The 19262-nt window shown below is 40.1% G+C and overlaps 1 protein-coding gene across 2 annotated transcripts in view; it reads right to left on the bottom strand.

Moving 5' to 3' along the window:
* Window positions 1-19262, bottom strand: part of LOC140481379 (solute carrier family 35 member F2-like) — a 71151-nt gene that overhangs the window by 12015 nt on the left and 39874 nt on the right. For both annotated transcript variants that reach the window (XM_072577474.1, XM_072577475.1), the window contains exons 6-8: window positions 18118-18274; window positions 16430-16482; window positions 7004-7158 (exon numbers count right to left, since the gene is read on the bottom strand). In XM_072577474.1, the coding sequence (XP_072433575.1) occupies window positions 7004-7158; window positions 16430-16482; window positions 18118-18274 (365 nt within the window). The remainder of the gene's footprint in view (window positions 1-7003; window positions 7159-16429; window positions 16483-18117; window positions 18275-19262) is intronic.

The raw sequence follows: 19262 nt of genomic DNA, 5'->3' as shown, positions 1-19262 counted from the left end.
GCAGATGCTGAAAACCAAATACTGGATTGTGCTCTTCCAGCGCCACTAATCCAGTAAGGGTTTATTCTAGTCTAAGCAGTAGGCATACACAACATTTCATCACTTTTATTGCCCTGTAAAGTGCTGAAAGTCTGCATATTATGTGGAGGTGCTTCCTAGAACAGTTTGATTTTTAATACCCAATATAATGCAGATATTGATGTTTTGGAGAGATTACTCTGAAACTGAACCTCAGTATAACTGTTTTCATTTACAACTAAAATATGCTATAATTCCAACTCCTCTTACTTTGTTTCTGAACTTTGTCATTCGACAGTGATAGCAATTATTAAATAATAACAGCTCATGTACTCATGAAGAGAACATCTTCTTTATGTCAAAACTTAACCATTGGAACCAGCATATATGGACCAGCACATAGACATTGAAAAATTCTTTTCACAAAAATAAGGTTTTGGAAACTGCATTTTTCAGCTTATTAGTCATATCGACTTTCTAAGGGTGAAGCTAAAATGAACAAAGCTTTAACTCAAACTCTGAGAAGCCATTAGCTCACTTGAAAGCAATGTCTGATTCGTTCCAAACCTACTCTTCAGCAATCCTGATTCTCAAAGGATCCAGCCTCAACTTCAAAATGATCTGACTGATTATACTTACAACCTCCACTGCTGGTCAAAAGCTATCTTTTCTTGTTAAACATGAACAGGTTGTCACTTGACTGGACAATCATTACCAATGTACTTCAAAGCTGTAACAAAGGATTCAACAATTTCATCATCTGCATACAGCTTTTGATCATGTTGTCCAGAAACACAAATTTCACAGTTTCTGTTCAAGATGGTCCAAAGTTGAGGTTTTGGATCAAAACTTTAATCTCGATATTTACCAATAATAAAACTCTCATTCACTTTTAACCAAAAGAACATCACCCCAGACACCTCTGATGTAGATGCTCATGTTGGGAGCCAAGCAAAGTTCCAACCTAAATGTTCCAAAAAAGTCTAAGGCCAACAGCTAATGTTTCCTCGTGGAGTTAAGTCCAACACTGCCACATTTTCCTTCACCTGATATGAACAAAAGTGAATCCATCTTTGTCAGCTCCTCTCAGTTTAAAGTCCTTAGTGTGTTCATGAGGCTTAAGGTTTTAACCTGAAACCGCAGTTGTTTAGTTAGTGCCTTGAATCACCAGTAGACATGAATGCCTAACAATCTGTTTGCCTTTGGTCCCATTAGTTCATGATTTTGACTATCACAAGGTCTTCTCTTCCATTAGCATCTTACTTAACTGCTATCTTTAGGATGTTTGCAATATCCTCCACTTTGAAGACTGAAGCAAGATATTTCTTTGAGCTATCTGCCATTTTTGTGTTCCTAGTTATTAATTCCCAAGTCATGTCTTCCAAGGGTCCAATACTTACTTTAGTGACTCTCTTTCATCCACTGACTTATTCCTTAGTCTATTTTTACAATCCACTTCAGACATTTTCTTCATACCTGTCAAACTGCCTTAGTTCAAGTTGAAGATAATGGTTTGAGACCCTAGTTGTTCTCCCTCAAACTGAATTTGAAATTCTACCATGTTCTACCTCCTAGATTATCCTTAATTATGCAATCTCTTATTAATCCAACTTCATTATACACTGCTTCATCTAAACAGCCTGTTCCTGACTAAGTTCTAGTATGTGCCGCTCCAAGAAACAATCTCTGATACATTCTACAAATTTTACTTCCATGTCACCCTTGCCATCTGATTTGTCAGTCAATAGCATATCAAGAGCATCCATGACAGTTGTATGCCCTTCTTACACACCTTCATTATTTCTTGATTTATTCAACAATGAAGCAACTCTTTGGGGGCCTATAGATGACTCCAACATGTGACTTCTTTCCCTTTCCACTCCTTATTTCCACAATTCTTTTTTTATTTGCTCATGGGACGTGTGTGTCATTGGCTGGGCCAGCATTTATTACCCATCACTTGTTGCCCTTGAGAAGGTGATGGTGAGCTGCCTTCTTAAATGACTGCAGTCCATGTGCTCTAGGCTAGACCCACAATGCCATTATGAGGGGATTCAAGGATTTTAACCTAAATTGATTCCACATCATGATCCATTGTATCTATGTCACTATTCATCACTGCACTGAAGCATTCTTTTATTAACAGAGTCAGAGATGTACAGCATGGAAATAGACCCTTCGGTCCAACATGTCCATGCCAACCAGATATCCCAATCCAATCTAGTCCCACCTGCCTGGTCCCGACCCATATCCCTCCAAATTCTTCCTATTCATATACCCATCCAAATGCCTCTTAAATGCTGCAATTGTACCAGCCTCCACTACATCCTCTGGTAGCTCATTCCATACACGTACCACCCTCTGCGTGAAAACGTTGCCCCTTAGGTCTCTTTCCCCTCTCACCCTAAATCTATGTCCTCTAGTTCTGGACTCCCAGACACCAGGGAAAATACTTTGTCTATTTATCCTATCCATGCCCCTCATAATTTTCTAAACCTCTATAAGGTCACCCCTCAGCCTCTGACGCTCCAGGGAAAACAGCCCCAGCCTGTTCAGCCTCTCCCTATAGCTCAAATCCTCCAACCCTGGCAACATCCTTGTAAATCCTTTCTGAACCCTTTCAAGTTTCACAACATCTTTCCAATAGGATGGAGACCAGAATTGCACGCAATATTCCAACAGTGGCCTAACCAATGTCCTGTACAGCCGCAACATGACCTCCCAACTCCTGTACTCAATACTCTGACCAATAAAGGAAAGCATACCAAATGCCTTCTTCACTATCCTATCTACCTGCGACTCCACTTTCAAGGAGCTATGAACCTGCACTCCAACAGTCCCTAGGACCTTACCATTAAGTGTGTAAGTCCTGCTAAGATTTGCTTTCCCAAAATGCAGCACCGCGCATTTATCTGAATTAAACTCCATCTGCCACTTCTCAGCCCATTGGCCCATCTGGTCCAGATCCTGTTGTAATCTGTGGTAACTCTTTTCGCTGTCCACTACACCTCCAATTTTGGCGTCATCTGCAAACTTACTAACTGTACCTCTTATTCTCGCATCCAAATCATTTATGTAAATGACAAAAAGTAAAGGGCCCAGCACCAATCCTTGTAGCACTCCACTGGTCACAGGCCTCCAGTCTGAAAAACAACCCTCCACCACCACCACTGTCTTCTACCTTTGAGCCGGTTCTGTATCCAAATGGCTAGTTCTCCCTGTATTCCATGAGATCTAACTTGCTAATCAGTCTCCCATGGGGAACCTTGTAAAATGCCTTACTGAAGTCCATATAGATCACATCTACTGCTCTGCCCTCAATCTTCTTTGTTACTAATTCAAAAACTCAATCAAGTTTGTGAAACATGATTTCCCACGCACAAAGCCATGTTGACTATCCCGAATCAGGCCTTGCCTTTCCAAATACATATACATCCTGTCCCTCAAGATTCCCTCCAACAACTTGCCCACCACCGACTTCAGGCTCACTGGTCTATAGTTCCCTGGCTTGTCTTTACCACCCTTCTTAAACAGTGGCACCACGTTTGCCAACCTCCAGTCTTCCGGCACCTCACCTGTGGCTATCGATGATACAAATATCTCAGCAAGAGGCCCAGCAATCACTTCTCTAGCTTCCCACAGAGTTCTCGGGTACACCTGATCAGGTCCTGGGGATTTATCCACCTTTAACCATTTCAAGACATCCAGCACTTCCTCCTCTGTAATCTGGACATTTTGCAAGATGTCACCATCTATTTCCCTACAGTTTATATCTTCCATACCCTTTTCCACAGTAAATACTGATGCAAAATATTCATTTAGTGTCTCCCCCATTTTCTGTGGCTCCACACAAAGGCCGCCTTGCTGATCTTTGAGGGGGCCTATTCTCTCCCTAGTTACCCTTTTGTCCTCACTATATTTGTAAAAACCCCTTTGGATTCTCCTTAATTCTATTTGCCAAAGCAATCTCATGTCCCCGTTTTGCCCTCCTGATTTCCCTCTTAAGTATACTCCTACTTCCTTTATACTCTAAGGATTCAGCAATCTATTGTGTCTATACCTGGCACGTTTCCTTCTTTTTCTTAACCAAACCCTCAATTTCTATAGACATCCAGCATTCCCTATACCTACCAGCCTTCCCTTTCACCCTGACAGGAATATACTTTCTCTGGATTCTTGTTATCTCATTTCTGAAGGCTTCCCATTTTCCAGCCTTCCCTTTACCTGCGAACATCTGCCTCCAATCAGCTTTCGAAAGTTCTTGCCTAATACCGTCAAAATTGGCCTTTCTCCAATTTAGAACTTCAACTTTTAGATCTGGTCTATCCTTTTCCATCACTATTTTAAAATGAATAGAATTATGGTCACTGGCCCCAAAGTGCTCTCCTACTGACACCTCAGTCACCTGCCCTGCCTGATTTCCCAAGAGTAGGTCAAGTTTTGCACCTTCTTGAGTAGGTACATTCACATACTGAATCAGAAAATTGTCTTGTACACACTTAAGAAATTCCTCTACATCTAAATCTTTAACACTATGGCAGTCCCAGTCGATGTTTGGAAAGTTAAAATCCCCTATCATAACTACCCTATTATTCTTACAAATAGCTGAGATCTGCTTACAAGTTTGTTTCTCAATTTCCCTCTGACTATTTGGGGGTCTATAATACAATCCCAATAAGGTGATCATCGCTTTCTTATCTCAGTTCTACCCAAATAACTTCCTTGGATATATTTCCGGGAATATCCTCCATCAGAACAGCTGTAATACTATCCCTTATCAAAAATGCCATTCCCCCTCCTCTCTTGCCTCCCTTTCTACCCTTCCTGTAGCATTTGTATCCTGGAACATTAAGCTGCCAGTCCTGCCCATCCCTGAGCCATGTTTCCGTAATTGCTATAATATCCCAGTCCTGTGTTCCGAACCATGCCTTGAGTTCATCTGCCTTCCCTGTTAGGCCCTTTGCATTGAAATAAATGCAGTTTAATTTATTAGTCCTACCTTGTCCCTGCCTGCCCTGACTGTTTGACTCACTTCTGTTCTCAAATGTACCCATCTCAGATCGAACTCTTTCCTCATTAACTCCCTGGGTCCCACCCCCCACCTTACTAGTTTAAATCCTCCCGAGCAATTCTAGCAAATTTCCCTGCCAGTGTTTTAGTCCCCTTCCAATTTAGGTGCAATCCATCCTTCTTGTACAGGTCACTTCTACCCCAAAAAAGAGATTCCAACTATCCAAAAATGTGAATCCTTCTCCCATACACCAGCTCCTCAGCCATGCATTCATCTGCTCTATCCTCCTATTCCTGCCCTCACTAGCTCGTAGATATTACTACCCTTGAGGACATCCTTTTTCAGTTTCTTGTGGAGCATCACGTATCCTTGAATATTGACTTCCCAGTCTCGTTCACCCTGCAACTACATCTCCATAATATCTAATAAGTCATATTCATTTACTTATATTTGTGCCATCAATTCAGCCATCATGTTACAAATGCTTTGTGTATTCAGATAAAGAACCTTGACTTTTTACCTTTATTTCACGGATTTTAATTTCTGCATAAATTCTCTACCCTTCCTCACACTTTGATTATCATTTGCCTTTTTACTACCTTCCACTTCTGCTTTCATTTGTCGTTTTGATTTTTTTAAAAATTCCCTTCAATTGGACCTCTCCATTAATTATTTTAAGTCCCTACCTTCAGCTCTATTTACATGCATCATCAGGACATTGATGCCAGCCTGGTTTAAGTAGAGCCTGTCCCAACAGAACAGCTCTTTCTTTCCCCAGTATCGGTGCCAATCCACAATGAATCGGAATCAGAAACCATTTCTCCCACACTAATCCTTGAGCCATACAGTTACCTCCCTAATCTTATTTACCTCACGGCGATTTGCCTGTGGATCAAGTAGCAATTCTGAGATTGTGTTTCTGCATTTTAATTTAGCCCAGAGCCTCTCATAATCCATCATTAGAACCTCTTTCCTAGTTCTCCAATGTCATTGTTACCTACCTAGACCATAACAACTGGATCTTTCCTCTCCCACTCCAAGTTCCACACCACCCCAGAAGAGATATCCTTAACCCTGGGCACAAAAACCCATCAATCACCGACCCGTTTTCCTGTGCTGTCATACTCAGCTTCGCAAGTTAAAAACAAGTTGGGAGGAAATCTCTGTTGCCAGTTTTCATCTCTTGCCTTCCTCACTGCCTTTCTTATGCAGGTCCATTCTTTTCTATATGAAGCTGCCTGCTCCACTCTCTACAGGGCTGCTTTTGATGTTGCTGTCTCCACTCTGTCCTGTTCTTCATAAAGCTACTGTGCCCAGGCTCTCTCATACTGTTCTTCTCTCATGTTATTTCAAGAGCTGCTTTCCCCACTCTCATACTATTTCAAAAGTTATTGTCCTCTCTCTTTCCTGCTCTTTAAAAAGCTATTATCCCCATTCACTCCCGCTCTTTATGAAGCTGATGTCTTTGCTCTTTCCCACAGTCCTTTGAAGCTGCAGTCTCCTCTCTCTCTAGCGATGTTTCAGAAGCTGCTATCCTCAGATTCTTTTCAGTTGTTAATGAAGCTGCAAACACTGCTTTCTCTCCCACTTTTCCAGAACCTGCTGTTCCCATGGTCTCTCTAACACTGTTCAGAAACTGCTATCCCTGTACTTTTGTGCTGTTTCAGGAGCTGCTTTCCCTGTGCTCTCTCTTGTCTTTTATGAAGCTGCTGTCCTTGCTTTCTAGCACTGTTTGAGATGTTACTGCCTTCATACTCTCTCTCACTCCTTACAAGGCTGCCGTTCCTGCTGTATCTCACACTATTGCAGAAGCTGCTATTCCTGCTCTCTCCTGAGCGGCTTCATAGGAAAGTCCAGTTCATATGAAAAGTAAATAGCCCTTAAATAATCAGAAGAATGTGTTACATTCAAAATGAAATAAAATTAGAATATGCTCCCATTTACTAATTCAATTTTTCTTGAATGGTTGCTCACCTTGTAGTGGAATAAGAAAATCCCGAAGAAGATGCTGTAGAGGTCTGCAGTTAGGATCGCAAGATTGACTGAGGTGGCGTTGCTGACCTTAATCACAAGTGGCAGGAAGCTATACCATCCAAACATGCAAACAGCAAAGGCAGTGAACAATAATACTGGCAGGAAAAGAATAAAATATGTTTATCTCAGATCATGAAATTGTCAATCATGTTTTTATGTAGTCAGACTAGATGCAATCTTTTAAGAGGTTTAAAATGGCATCATTCCCTACTTATGCTGTTTTTTTGCATTTTAAAACAACTATCAATTGGTTCTTTTATCAGCAGACTTGTGTACTCATCACAATTTCTATCAATGTTTCAAATGATGCTATTTCATAGATTAATTTGCATATTTTAATGGTCTTTATGTTAGGATATTGCTGGCTTTGATGGAAATGTACAAAATACTTCAGTGCCAATTTTTCTCCAAATTAGAAATTTAGCTGTGATGTTAGACTATTAGTGGTCAGAACATCTTGCTATGAATTTCCAATATTCATTGTCAACAGTCAAGGCCAGCAGACAACATCTACCATTGCTTTCTATTACATTTCCAATGTAAAACACCGTCTTTTGGTTGTTAGTATTGATTTTACAGTTTTTGTCCCCTTGCTGCTTCACCAAAAGAAATATTGAGATCAATCAATGCATTATTACTTTGAAGGTAGACTGAACAAACACTTGGTGGGACACATTTTGATGCAAACTAATAAGTTGTTTCATTTTGCCGTAAAAGCAGATCTAGTTCAACTCGATAAATTCAATCGATGCAACTCATCTTCTACATTACAGTTTCTTGCCTTGAAGATTTTTCCTTTTAAAAACCTGTCTGGCTTTGTTTCTTTATTCAAAGCCAAAAGCAGCTTGCCAAACACTTTCAAAACTGTGTGTGAATCAATAAATGTAGGGTGTTAGTTATTAATGAGACAAGTTATCAAATTGATAATTGTCAACATTCTGCTAACAGGGAATGTGCCACATCAGGAATCTAAATGTTATTTCTCAAATGCAACACAGTCATTTTCCTGAAATAAGTGGCAATTGTTTTGAGAATGTTTATCACAGGCAAGTGACAATTATCTGATAATAGGAAAAAGTGATAAAGAACTTGCCTTCTCTTTAATTCTGGTTCAAGAAGCAATTCTGTGCTATCAACTGAGACAGCTAATCCTATGAAATCTGTTCTGTGTATATTATAAAATGAACTCCAAACTTAAAATCATGGTTCAAGACAGTATTTTGTCTGTTCAATCTGTCTAATGACCAGAGAAATTCTGCACAGAACAGTGATGGAACGATCGAATCATTGGCAGGGAAATATCCTTAACTTGATGACTTCTAAAACGTATGATAGCCATGGTTGTAATCATATTTGCTACTGAGAGTACTGGTTGAAGCAGAGCTGCTTGGGGTCAGTTAACAGAACAGCTGGTTTGTGGTATAGAGTGATGACAACAGCACAGGTTCAATTCTTGCACCAGCTGAGATGACCATGAAGGACTCAATCTTTCCCCTCACTTCAAGCATGGTGACCCTCAGACTAAACCACTACCTGTTGTCTCTCTCTCTCTAATGTGAGAACAGTCCAAATATCTTCTTGAACCAAGTACAACTTTATTTTCACCTTTTACCTGGCGCCGTCAACAAAAAATATTTTTTATATGAGGCAGGTAGGAAAGTAACAGTGGCTCTTAACGTGTGACTGCCACAGTTGTTAAGATACTATCACACTGTCAATAAAACATTTGAAACATCCCAATGCAATTCCAGTCCGAGTATCCCATCTCAGATACTCAATACCCTGACCAATAAAAGCAAGCATACCAAACTTCTTCACCACCCTGTCTACCTGCGACTCTACCTTCAAGGAACTTTAAACCTGCACCCCAAGGTCTCTTTGTTCAGCAACACACCCACGCCTCTAACATTATGTGTATAAGTTCTGCCCTGATTTGCCTTACCAAAATGTAACATCTCACATTTATCTAAATTAAACTCCATCTGCTACTCCTCAGCCCATCTGATCAGGGTCTTTTGTACTCTGAGATAATCTTCTCCATCACCCACCAATTTTGGTATCATCTGCAAACTTACTAGCCATTCCTCCTATATTCACGTCCACAACATTTATATAAATGACAAAAAGTAGTGAACCCAGCACAGATCCTTGCGACATACCGCTGGTTACACATCTCCAGTCCAAAAACCAACTCTCCATCACCACCTTCCTATCTTTCAGGCAATTTTGTATCCAAATGACTAGCTCTCCCTGGATTCCATGTGATCTAACCTTGCTAACCAGTCTACCATGCAGAACCTTGTCAAACATCCACCATTCTGCCTTCATTAGTCTTCTTGTAGCTTCTTCAAAAGATTCCATCAAGTTAGTGAGACACAATTTCCCACACACAAAGCCATGTTGACTGTCTCTAATCAGTCCTTGCTTTTCCAAATACATATAAATCTTGCCCATCAGAATCCACTGCAACAAATTCCCCACCATCGACATCAGGCTCACCTTGCTTTTCCTTGACCTTTCTTAAATAATGGTTCCAAGTACCCACCCTCCACTTCTGGCACATCACTTGTGGCTATTGATGATAGAAACATCTCAGCAAGGGACCTCACAATCACTTCTCTAGCTTTCTACAAAATTCTTGGATACTCCTGATCGAGTCCCAATGACTTATCTACCTTTATGCATTTTAGCACATCCAGCACCTCCTCCTCTGTAATAATGGACAACTTCAAAGTTATTTCTATTTGTTTCTCCAAGTTCTCTAGCTTCCATATCCTTATCCACTGTAAATAAATATGTGAAATGCTCATTTAGTATCTCAACTATCTCCTGCAGTTCCACACAGACAGCCTTACTGATCTTTTAAGGGGCCCTATTGTTTCCCTGTTACTCTTTTGCCCTTAATGTATTTGTAGAATCGGTTTGGATTCCCCTTAACCCTATTTGCCAAAGCTAACTCATGTCTCTTATTTGTCCTCATGATTTCCCTCTTAACTATACTCCTACTGTCTTTATTCTCCTCTTGGGGTTCACTCAATTTCTGCTGTATATACCTGACAAATGCTTCCTTCCTATTCTTGACTAAAATCTCAATTTTTCTGGTCATCCAGCATTCCCTACACGTACCAATCTTGCCCTTCACACTAACAGTTACACACCTACCTATGGACTCTCGTTATCTCATTTTTGAAGGCATCTCATTTTCAATAGCCTCTCCCAGTCAACATTTGAAATTGCTTGCCTACTGCCATCAAAATTGGCCTTATTCCAATTCAGAGCATTAACTTTTTATAGATCATGTCTATCCTTTTCCATAACTATTTTAAAATTAATAGAATTATGATCATTGGTCCCAAAGTGACACCTCAATCACTTGTCCTTTTTTATTTCCCTAGATGTGGAAAAAAATCTGCCACCCTGCCTACCCACAGCATGGCCACAAGGAACACAGGAAATCAACCTGTCCAAACGTTACAAGAAACACCCAGAATGCCTCAGCTTTGACCAAACAGGCTGGCAAAAGAAACCAGTCATGACCATAGTCACTCTCAGAGAATATACTTCCCAAGACAAACTAACAATAAGCTTTCTGAACCTGATCAACGCAGTTATCTCAAAGCCCTCAGGGCAGTCTCACGCTCCAGTGATACCAAAGCCACACAAGGGACAGGTCAGACAGAGGCACCAGAATACCTTGCTCACAGGAGAGAAACAATGGTAACATCTTACTGCCAAGGAAAGGGATATTTTCACCTACCCTCAAAGAGAGCTGGAATCTCCTGATCCCATTAAAGACTGATTGATGCTGCCAGGATGCCATATAGTAACCACGTTCAGGACATTCGTCTGATAACTGCTTTGCAATTACCACCATTATAACTGGATTACTTGATTATCAAGACCATTGTATTTTCCCTATTTTCAATTAGCATCATTGTACAATATTCCTCTCTGTATTGTCGATATCTTGGAACATTCCGCTGCCAATCCTGCCCTTCCCTGAGCCACGTTTCTGTACTAGTTATGATATCCCACTTCCTCAACCATGCCCTAAATTCATCTGCTTTATTTCCAACATTGAAATAAATGCAAAAACTAGCTTGATTCTCTGCTCAGGGAAGAGAACCCTTGGTCTAACTGTAAAGACTGTCAGTTCTGTGTCAGCCTAGTCAATTTCTCTTCCAGCGATATCGCTTGTAATAAACAGCTTGTCAATTTCACCTGATTTGGCTTGTGTGATCTCTGCTTATTGGGCTAATTTCTCTGATACTAGAGAAGTTCAAGTTTTGCTCCTTCTCAAGTAGGTACATCTACATACTGAACAAGAAAATATTCTCGTACACTCTTAACAAATTCCTCTCCATCCAAGCCCTTAACATCAATCCCAGTCTGTGTTGGAAAGTTAAAATTACAACCCTATCATTCTAATAGATACCTGAGATCTCCTTACAAATTTTTTTCTCAATTTCCCACTGGCTATTGGGAATCTATAGTACAATCCCAATAAGGTGATCACCTCTTTCTTATTTCTCAGTTCCACCCAAATAACTTCACTGAATGACCTCCAAGGAATATCCACCCTCAGTACAGCCGTAATGTTATCCCCAACCAAAAACTCCACGCCCGCACTTCTCTTGCCTCCTTTTCTATCCTTTCTGTAGTGTCTATATCTTGGAATATTCAGCTGCCAGTCCTGCCCTTTCCTGAGCCACATTTCTGTAATAGTTAAGATATCCCATTTTCTCAACCACGCCCTGAGTTCATCTGCCTTATCTGTCAGGCATCCAGCATTGAAATAAATACAATTTAATTAATCAGTCTTGCCTCATTCTCTGCTCTGCTCTTACCTGCTTTCACTACTTGACTTGTTCTTCTTCTCAACCTTACCAGCGTCAGATTTATCTTTTTTTCTCTTTATCCCAAGTAGCACTAGCAAAACTCCCCACCAGTATACTGTTCCCCTTCTAATTCACGTGCAACTTGTCTTTCTTAAACAGGTTACTTCTAACACAGGAGAGATCCCAATGATCCAAAAATGTGATCCAAAAATCCCATGGATTAGCTCCTCAGCCACGCATTCATCTACTCTATCCTCCTATCCCTAATCTTACTAGCATGTAACACAGGGAGTAATTCAGATATTACTAACTTCAAGGTCCTAGTTTTTTTTAAACCTGCCAAATTTCCTACATTATCTGTTCAGAACCTTGTCCTTTCTCTTCCTATGCTTTTGGTACCAATATGTGCAAAGACCTCCTGCTGGTCACTCTTCCCTTTGGGAATATTCTGGACCTTTTCTGAAACATCCCTGGCACAAGGGAGGTAACACATCGTTCTGATGTCACACTATCAGCTGCAGAAATATCTATTTGTGCCCCTGATTAGAGAGTCCCCGATCACCGTCAATCACTTGGAACCTGACATACCCCTTATTACAGTAGTGCCAGTCACGGTACCAGAAACTTAGCTGACTGTGTTATATTCCCTTAGCTGACTGTGTTATATGATGGATGAGTCCATCTTCTACATCCGCTTCATTCTCGACCATAATGTTTTCACCTTTGACAACCAGTTCTTCATCCAGACACGCAGCTCAGCCATGGAGACCAAATTCATACCCCAGTATGCCAACATTTTCATGCAAAAGACTTCTTCTCTGCACAGGACCTCCAACCAATACTATACACCAGATATATCAATGAGATTTTCTTCCTCTGGACTCATGGTGAGTTACTGAAAACAACTACACAGTGATAACAACAAATTTCATCCCACCATCAAACTCGCCGTGGACTACTCTTTAGTATCTGTTGCATTCTTGGACACATGTATCTTCATCAAGGATGGGTACCTCAGCACCTCACTCTACCGCAAACCCACGGATAACCTCACGATGCTACACTTCTCTAGCTTCCACCAGCAACATTAAAACAGCCATACCCTATGGACAAGTCCTATACATACACAGGATCTGTTCAGATGAGGAGGAACATAACAAACACTTGGAAGTACTCAAGCATGCTCTCATGAGAAAGGGTATGATGCCCACTCATCAATGCCAGTTCCAACATGCCACAGCAAGAAATCGTAATGACCTCCTCACGAGACAGATATGGGCTGCAACCAATAAGGTTGCCTTTGTTGTCCAGTACTTCCTGGGAGCTGCAAAACCACGCCATGTTCTTCATAGCCTGCATCATATTATCAATGAGGATGAGCGCCTTGCCAAGACCTTCCCCAATCTTCAATTTCTCGCCTTTAAACAGCCACCAAACCTCAAACAGATCATTGTTCGTAGCAGAGTGCCCGGCTTTCAGAACAACACTATATACCCTATCACAGCAGGCACTGCAAGGCATGTTAGTGTCAACACTGGTACCATCATTATTCATGGGGACACCATCCAGCATGTATGCAGCAGGTATTCATGTGACTCAGCCAACATTGTTTACCTCATACGCTGCAGACAAGGATGCCCTGAGGTATGGTACATTGGTGAGACCGAGCAGAGGCTACAGCAACGGATGAATGGACACTGCACAACAATCACCAGGCACGAGTGTTCCCTCCCAGTCGGGGAACACTTCAGCAATCCAGGACATTCGATCCTGAACCTTCAGGTAACTGTCCTCCAAGGTGGACTTCAGGACAGGCAACAACGCAAAATGGCCAAGCAGATGCTGATCGCCAATTTCACTACCCAGGGGGAATGGCCTCAACCAGGACCTTGGGTTCATGTCATACTACAGGTGACCTCACTACACTATACACTGTCTCTCACACACACACACACACAGACCCTCTCTCATACACAAGCTCTCATATGCTCACACACACTCCCCCCACATGCAGTCTCTCACAGACTTATACACCATTACACTCACACACAGGCACACACTCAACTCACAGACACTCTCACCCTAACACACACACACACCCACATGCACACACTCACTTGGTCTCCCCTGCATGCACACACAGGCACACGTTTATTGGGTGAATTTGTATTTGCAGAATTACATTTTATTTTGCTCAGAAACTGCATAAATCAAGGTAAAATTCAGTCACTCCCACTTCAGAAATAGAAGCAGTCTGACCTAACATTGGGACACGGACAGACTTTAAATTTACACATTCAATACACGGAGCTGAGATGACACCTATTGTTAAAGCTATCTTGAGAATGTAACTTTAAAAAAGTTCTGGGATTTACATATGAAGGAACCAAAACTAACATGGTCATTCTAAAAATTGACAGGCATAAGCTAAATTTATTTAATAGTACATTCCATGACACTGCAATCCTGTTGCTATAAAGTCTACGTCTTATGATTCTACTCCAAAACCATTGATGAAGGAGCGTCGATCCGAAAGCTAGTGCTTCCAAATAAACCTGTTGCACTCTAACCTGGTGTTGTGTGATTTTTAACTGTAGTCCAACGCTGGCACCTCCAAATCAATACATTTTCTAAAACAGCAGACTGCCTTCTGCATGACCTTCCCAACTATCCTAATTTTTCTAGGAGGTAACCCATCTCAAGGACTGTATCTCCTTTTTTATCTTTCTGAAACTGCCATTCATCACACCCCCAGTCCCTGTAAATTCCTCTTTGCCTTTAACTGTTGCTTCAACCAAGCTGTGCTATCCAATAGTATTTGTATCCAAACACACTTCCTCCAGACATAATCATCAGCAACATTGAAATTCTCCCTAATCTCCCCCATCCAACAGGGAGAGCACATCACTTTACTATAGGCCATCTCTTCACCTTAATCTACAGATCCAGAAAATAGCACAGACTTACTGCTCTGAAAACACTGTTCTAGGATAACTTAGTCCCCATGTTTTATATTTTTATATAATAAAGATTTTAGTAAAACATAAAAACAACCCTCACCCTACCCCCCCTCCCCAGTATAGTTTTACAAAAAAAAAGTTAACGTTTGTAAGTTTTTTAAGACTTTAAAACAAAAACTTAGCTGCTGACACTCCCAGTTGTGAGTAGTTCCAATAATCAGGTCTCTCCAAGGTTGTCTGTGTAATTTTACTGATTTTTTTTGGTCTGAACTCAGAGTTCCAGAGATGCTGTACTTTCATAGTCAGTCAGCTGTGAAAGTTCACTGCTTAGGTTTTTTTGATGAACTCTAGAGCCGTCCTCCCACGTGCTCTTTCCCACGTGCTCTCGCCCTCTTTCCTCTCACTTAAAGCATCATTGTTTTTGATTTTTTTTAAGTTCCAAAAGCAAAGCAAAAACTTATAAAAAGCATAATTACTGCTCCAATAAATTGAGGAAATCAGCTCCAGTACTGATAACACCTCAAAAAATGATCATTCTTACAGATAAGGTGACTTCTTGGCCCGGGCACACTCTGCTCACTCAGGGCAAAAGCTTTTCTTGGTGGGAAAAGTATTGAAGCCGAAAATTAAATAAATGCACAGTAGACTTCCCCTTAAACTTTTGTGCAGCTCAGAATGTACGGATACACTTATCAGTGAGGACAAGTATCAAGAACTCTGATGTTTCTTGTCAACAAATTCGTTGTGTAAGCTTCTATTATCTCCTCTAAGCGTGAAATATATGAAGGCTTTCTTTGGACCCATGTGCTGTTTTTTGCTCATACCATCCATAAACAACATCATGTGCATGTTGGTGATGCCCAACGCTACCTCATCCCAACCTCTCTCAAACCATCCACTGTCTCTGATTTACCATCCTGTTAAATGACCATCCAAGAAATTTCCTCCAATGAATTATCGGAAAAGCCATTGTCCTTGCTCATCATCCTTGGGCACCTGTTCACAGTTTCCATCCCTGGTAACTGTCTGAAGCTGAGGCAGACCTCTTACAACCCGGCCAAGGCATTTGACCCCAAGATGAGCCTTAGACCCACACATCATCAAGTCTGCCTACTTTCACCTCTGCAATACTATTCAACTCTGACACCTGATGCACCTGCTCAAACTTGTGATCATCCAAATATCAACCATCCAAGTCTTAACTTGCACCATGTCTTCTATTAAAATATGTGTTTTCAAATTCCTACATGGAATCTCCCCTTCCTATCTCTGCAAATTACCTCCAGCTCCACATTTCTGAGTTACCACACATTTACAATTTTAATCATTCTAATTTTGTTTTCAACTGCCTTAAGCTTTAGACTTCTCTCCTGAGTCTTCTCCAACCTTCTAATTTTAGGATCCTTCTTAAAACATACATCTTTGACCAAACACTTGGTCATCTATACTGATATCTCCTTCTGTGGCTGAATGCTAAAAAAAAATCATTTTGCTAAATGCCTTGAGACATTTAGCTATGTTAAGGGAACTACACAAATGCAAATTGTTGTTCTTGAAGAGATGCTTACCGACTTGCCAGCTCCAATTAATGTTTGTGATTGCATGACGTTCCAGAATACTTCTATAATACAAGAAAATGAAAACCATGATCTAATAATAATAAATACTAAGCACATAAGGCCATTCACAACTTATTCTCATGAAACAATCCTTTATTCCAGTCTCTTTTCTCTCCCATATGTTTTAAATAGATCATCCCTATTGATTTTTATTCCATAAACAGTAACAGCAGTGCCATATAACGCCATGTCTGACATCACATATCAGACATGCAGTTATATGGCATTATTCAACTACCTACAATATTCAGAATTGTTTTCAATAACACCATTAAATAACCCAAAACTAACTCAGCAGAATAAACTTGAATGACCTCCACCCTCACTTAGGCTGTATTTAATATAAAATGTGAAGATATAAGATAGTAGGCAAATTTAAGGGATTTGTTGTTATGACTTAGGATGTTAATCACTCATACTGTTCTCCATTGCTCAATAAGTGTCTGATATTTCACTGGCTATTACATAACAAGTAAATTACAAGCATATTGAAATATTGTAATAATATTTATATATTTTCATTGTTTATGCTAACTGTCACAACTAAGTCAATAGTAAGAGTGACATTCATAATTAACATGAGCAACTCTCAGAGTCAGAGTCATACAGAGCCTTTGGTCCATCTCTTCCATGCCAACCATGTTTCCTAAACTAAACTAGTCCCATTTTCCTGTGCTTAGCCATATTCTTCTAAACCCTTCCTATTCATGTACCTATCCAAATGTCGTTTAAGTGTTCTGTGACCGAATCTGTGCCCACTTCCTCTAGCAGTTCATTCCACATATGAATCACTTGTGTGTAAAGATTGCTCCTCAGATCTCTTAAATGTTTCCCCTTTCACCTTAAAGCTATGCCCTCTAGTTTTGAATTCCCCTACCCGAGGGAAAAGGCCTTTGCTATTCACCTTATCTATCCCCCTCTGATTTTGTAAACCTCTATAAGGTTACCCCATAACTTGCTGTGCTCCAGGAAAAGAAGTCCCAGCCTAACCAGCTTCTCCTTTAACTCAAACGCTCCAGTGTCGGTAACATCCTTTTAAATCTGTTATGCACCCTTTCCAATTTAATATAATCATTACCAATCCAATCAACAATATTGAGTTGGACTTATTTTTCAGATCACTAAGTTGCTCCTTAAGGTTAGTTCTTGACCAGGACTTTTAAAAATTATTAGTAAACTTCCTTGAATTGAAATAAATTTATTTCAGCTCAGTCTGACACATGGACAGTTTGCTGGACAGTGATTCATAACTTGTTATGCATTACAAGATCCCAAAATTATCCTTAGGAAACAAGCTCGATCTTAATGATAAATGATAAACAAATGTTGAATATTACATGATAACAAAATATTTAACTTATGGCATCCCTGCAGAAGGTATCCTATAATGAAATCAAAACATATTTTTAATTGATTATATTTTGTTTTCATTTCATCTGTTGCTGGTCAAATAAGTTTAAACATTTAGCAAGACTGTCATGGGAGCCACTTTTTAACCTTCCATATGGAAAATATTGATAAAAAAGAAGCTAAACATGAGCTAAAATTGTGCCAATGAGCATTGCTTTCTATTGTACCGATAAAATTAAAGCACAGTTTAAATTAGACAATTTAGAAAAAACAATGCCATTCCTTACAGTTGTATACCACTAAAGAAGGTTGCAAATAAGCCAAGCATTCCCAGGAACTCCTCACGGCTAAAGTTTTTCACAACAAATTCTTCACACACATTAGAAACTCCATAAAGTGCAGCACCACCCAGGACCAGAAAGTCTCCCAGCAACTTATTGCTACCTATTTGAGAAAAAAAAAACAAAATCCATTTCACAACAAAAAAAATCGTAGCACATTTTATAACAATTATTCCTTATTTGAGTAACGAAAATGTCTAAAAGCAAGTTGTTGAATATTTGGGACAAATCGCCATGGAAACTAATCAAGCCATGGTCAGTCAAACAACATTTTTAAAAAGTAACATTCTGTTAAGTAGTAGTATTGAGGCTTATAGAGACACTCATTGCACTACCAGAGCGACTGGAAAGGAAACTAATGTTTCCTAAAGTGTGGGAGGGAAATTCATGATAAAGATAATGAAACATTAACTCTGCATGGACTGCGCCTGATTTCCCCAATGGTCATTTTAGGCCCTGGGTTTCTTATATTACAATCAAATGAAAAGTGTAGCATTGACAGCTTCCATCAGAGGCTAACAACTCAATTTCTCAACAACTGAAAATAGTTTGAGATATTTTCTAGACCACCTGTTCATAGATGTTATTACACATTTCTGAAGCAGGTGGGACACAAAGCCAGGTCCCCTGGTTCAGAGCTAGAGGCATTATCACTGCATTACAAGTTCTATTTTGTCCCTAATACTCCCAAAACCTTTTTAATTTGAATAGTCTACCAGCTTGGATGAAGTCTAATTCTTTTATAGAGTCATACAAACCCTTCGGTCCAAACAGTCCATGCCAAAAATAATCCAAACTAAACAAGTCCATACCCACATCCCTCCGTTTCCTATTCACGTGCATATCCAAATGTCTTTTAACCATTGTAATTGTGCCCCCATCTACCATTTTTTCGGGAAGTTCATCCACATATGAACCTCCCTCTCTGTGTAAAAAGTTTGCCCCAGTGTCTTTTTAAAATCTCTCTCCTCTCCTATTAAAAATGTGCCCCCTAGTGTTCAAATCCCCCATCTTTGGGAAAAAGACACCTATCATTAACCCTATCTCTACCCCTCATTATTTTATAACCTTCTATATGGTCAACTCTTAAC

Source organism: Chiloscyllium punctatum, chromosome 9, assembly GCF_047496795.1.
Source record: "Chiloscyllium punctatum isolate Juve2018m chromosome 9, sChiPun1.3, whole genome shotgun sequence".
Classification (NCBI taxonomy): Eukaryota; Metazoa; Chordata; class Chondrichthyes; order Orectolobiformes; family Hemiscylliidae; genus Chiloscyllium; species Chiloscyllium punctatum.
This window is presented reverse-complemented; position numbering and strand designations above follow the sequence as displayed.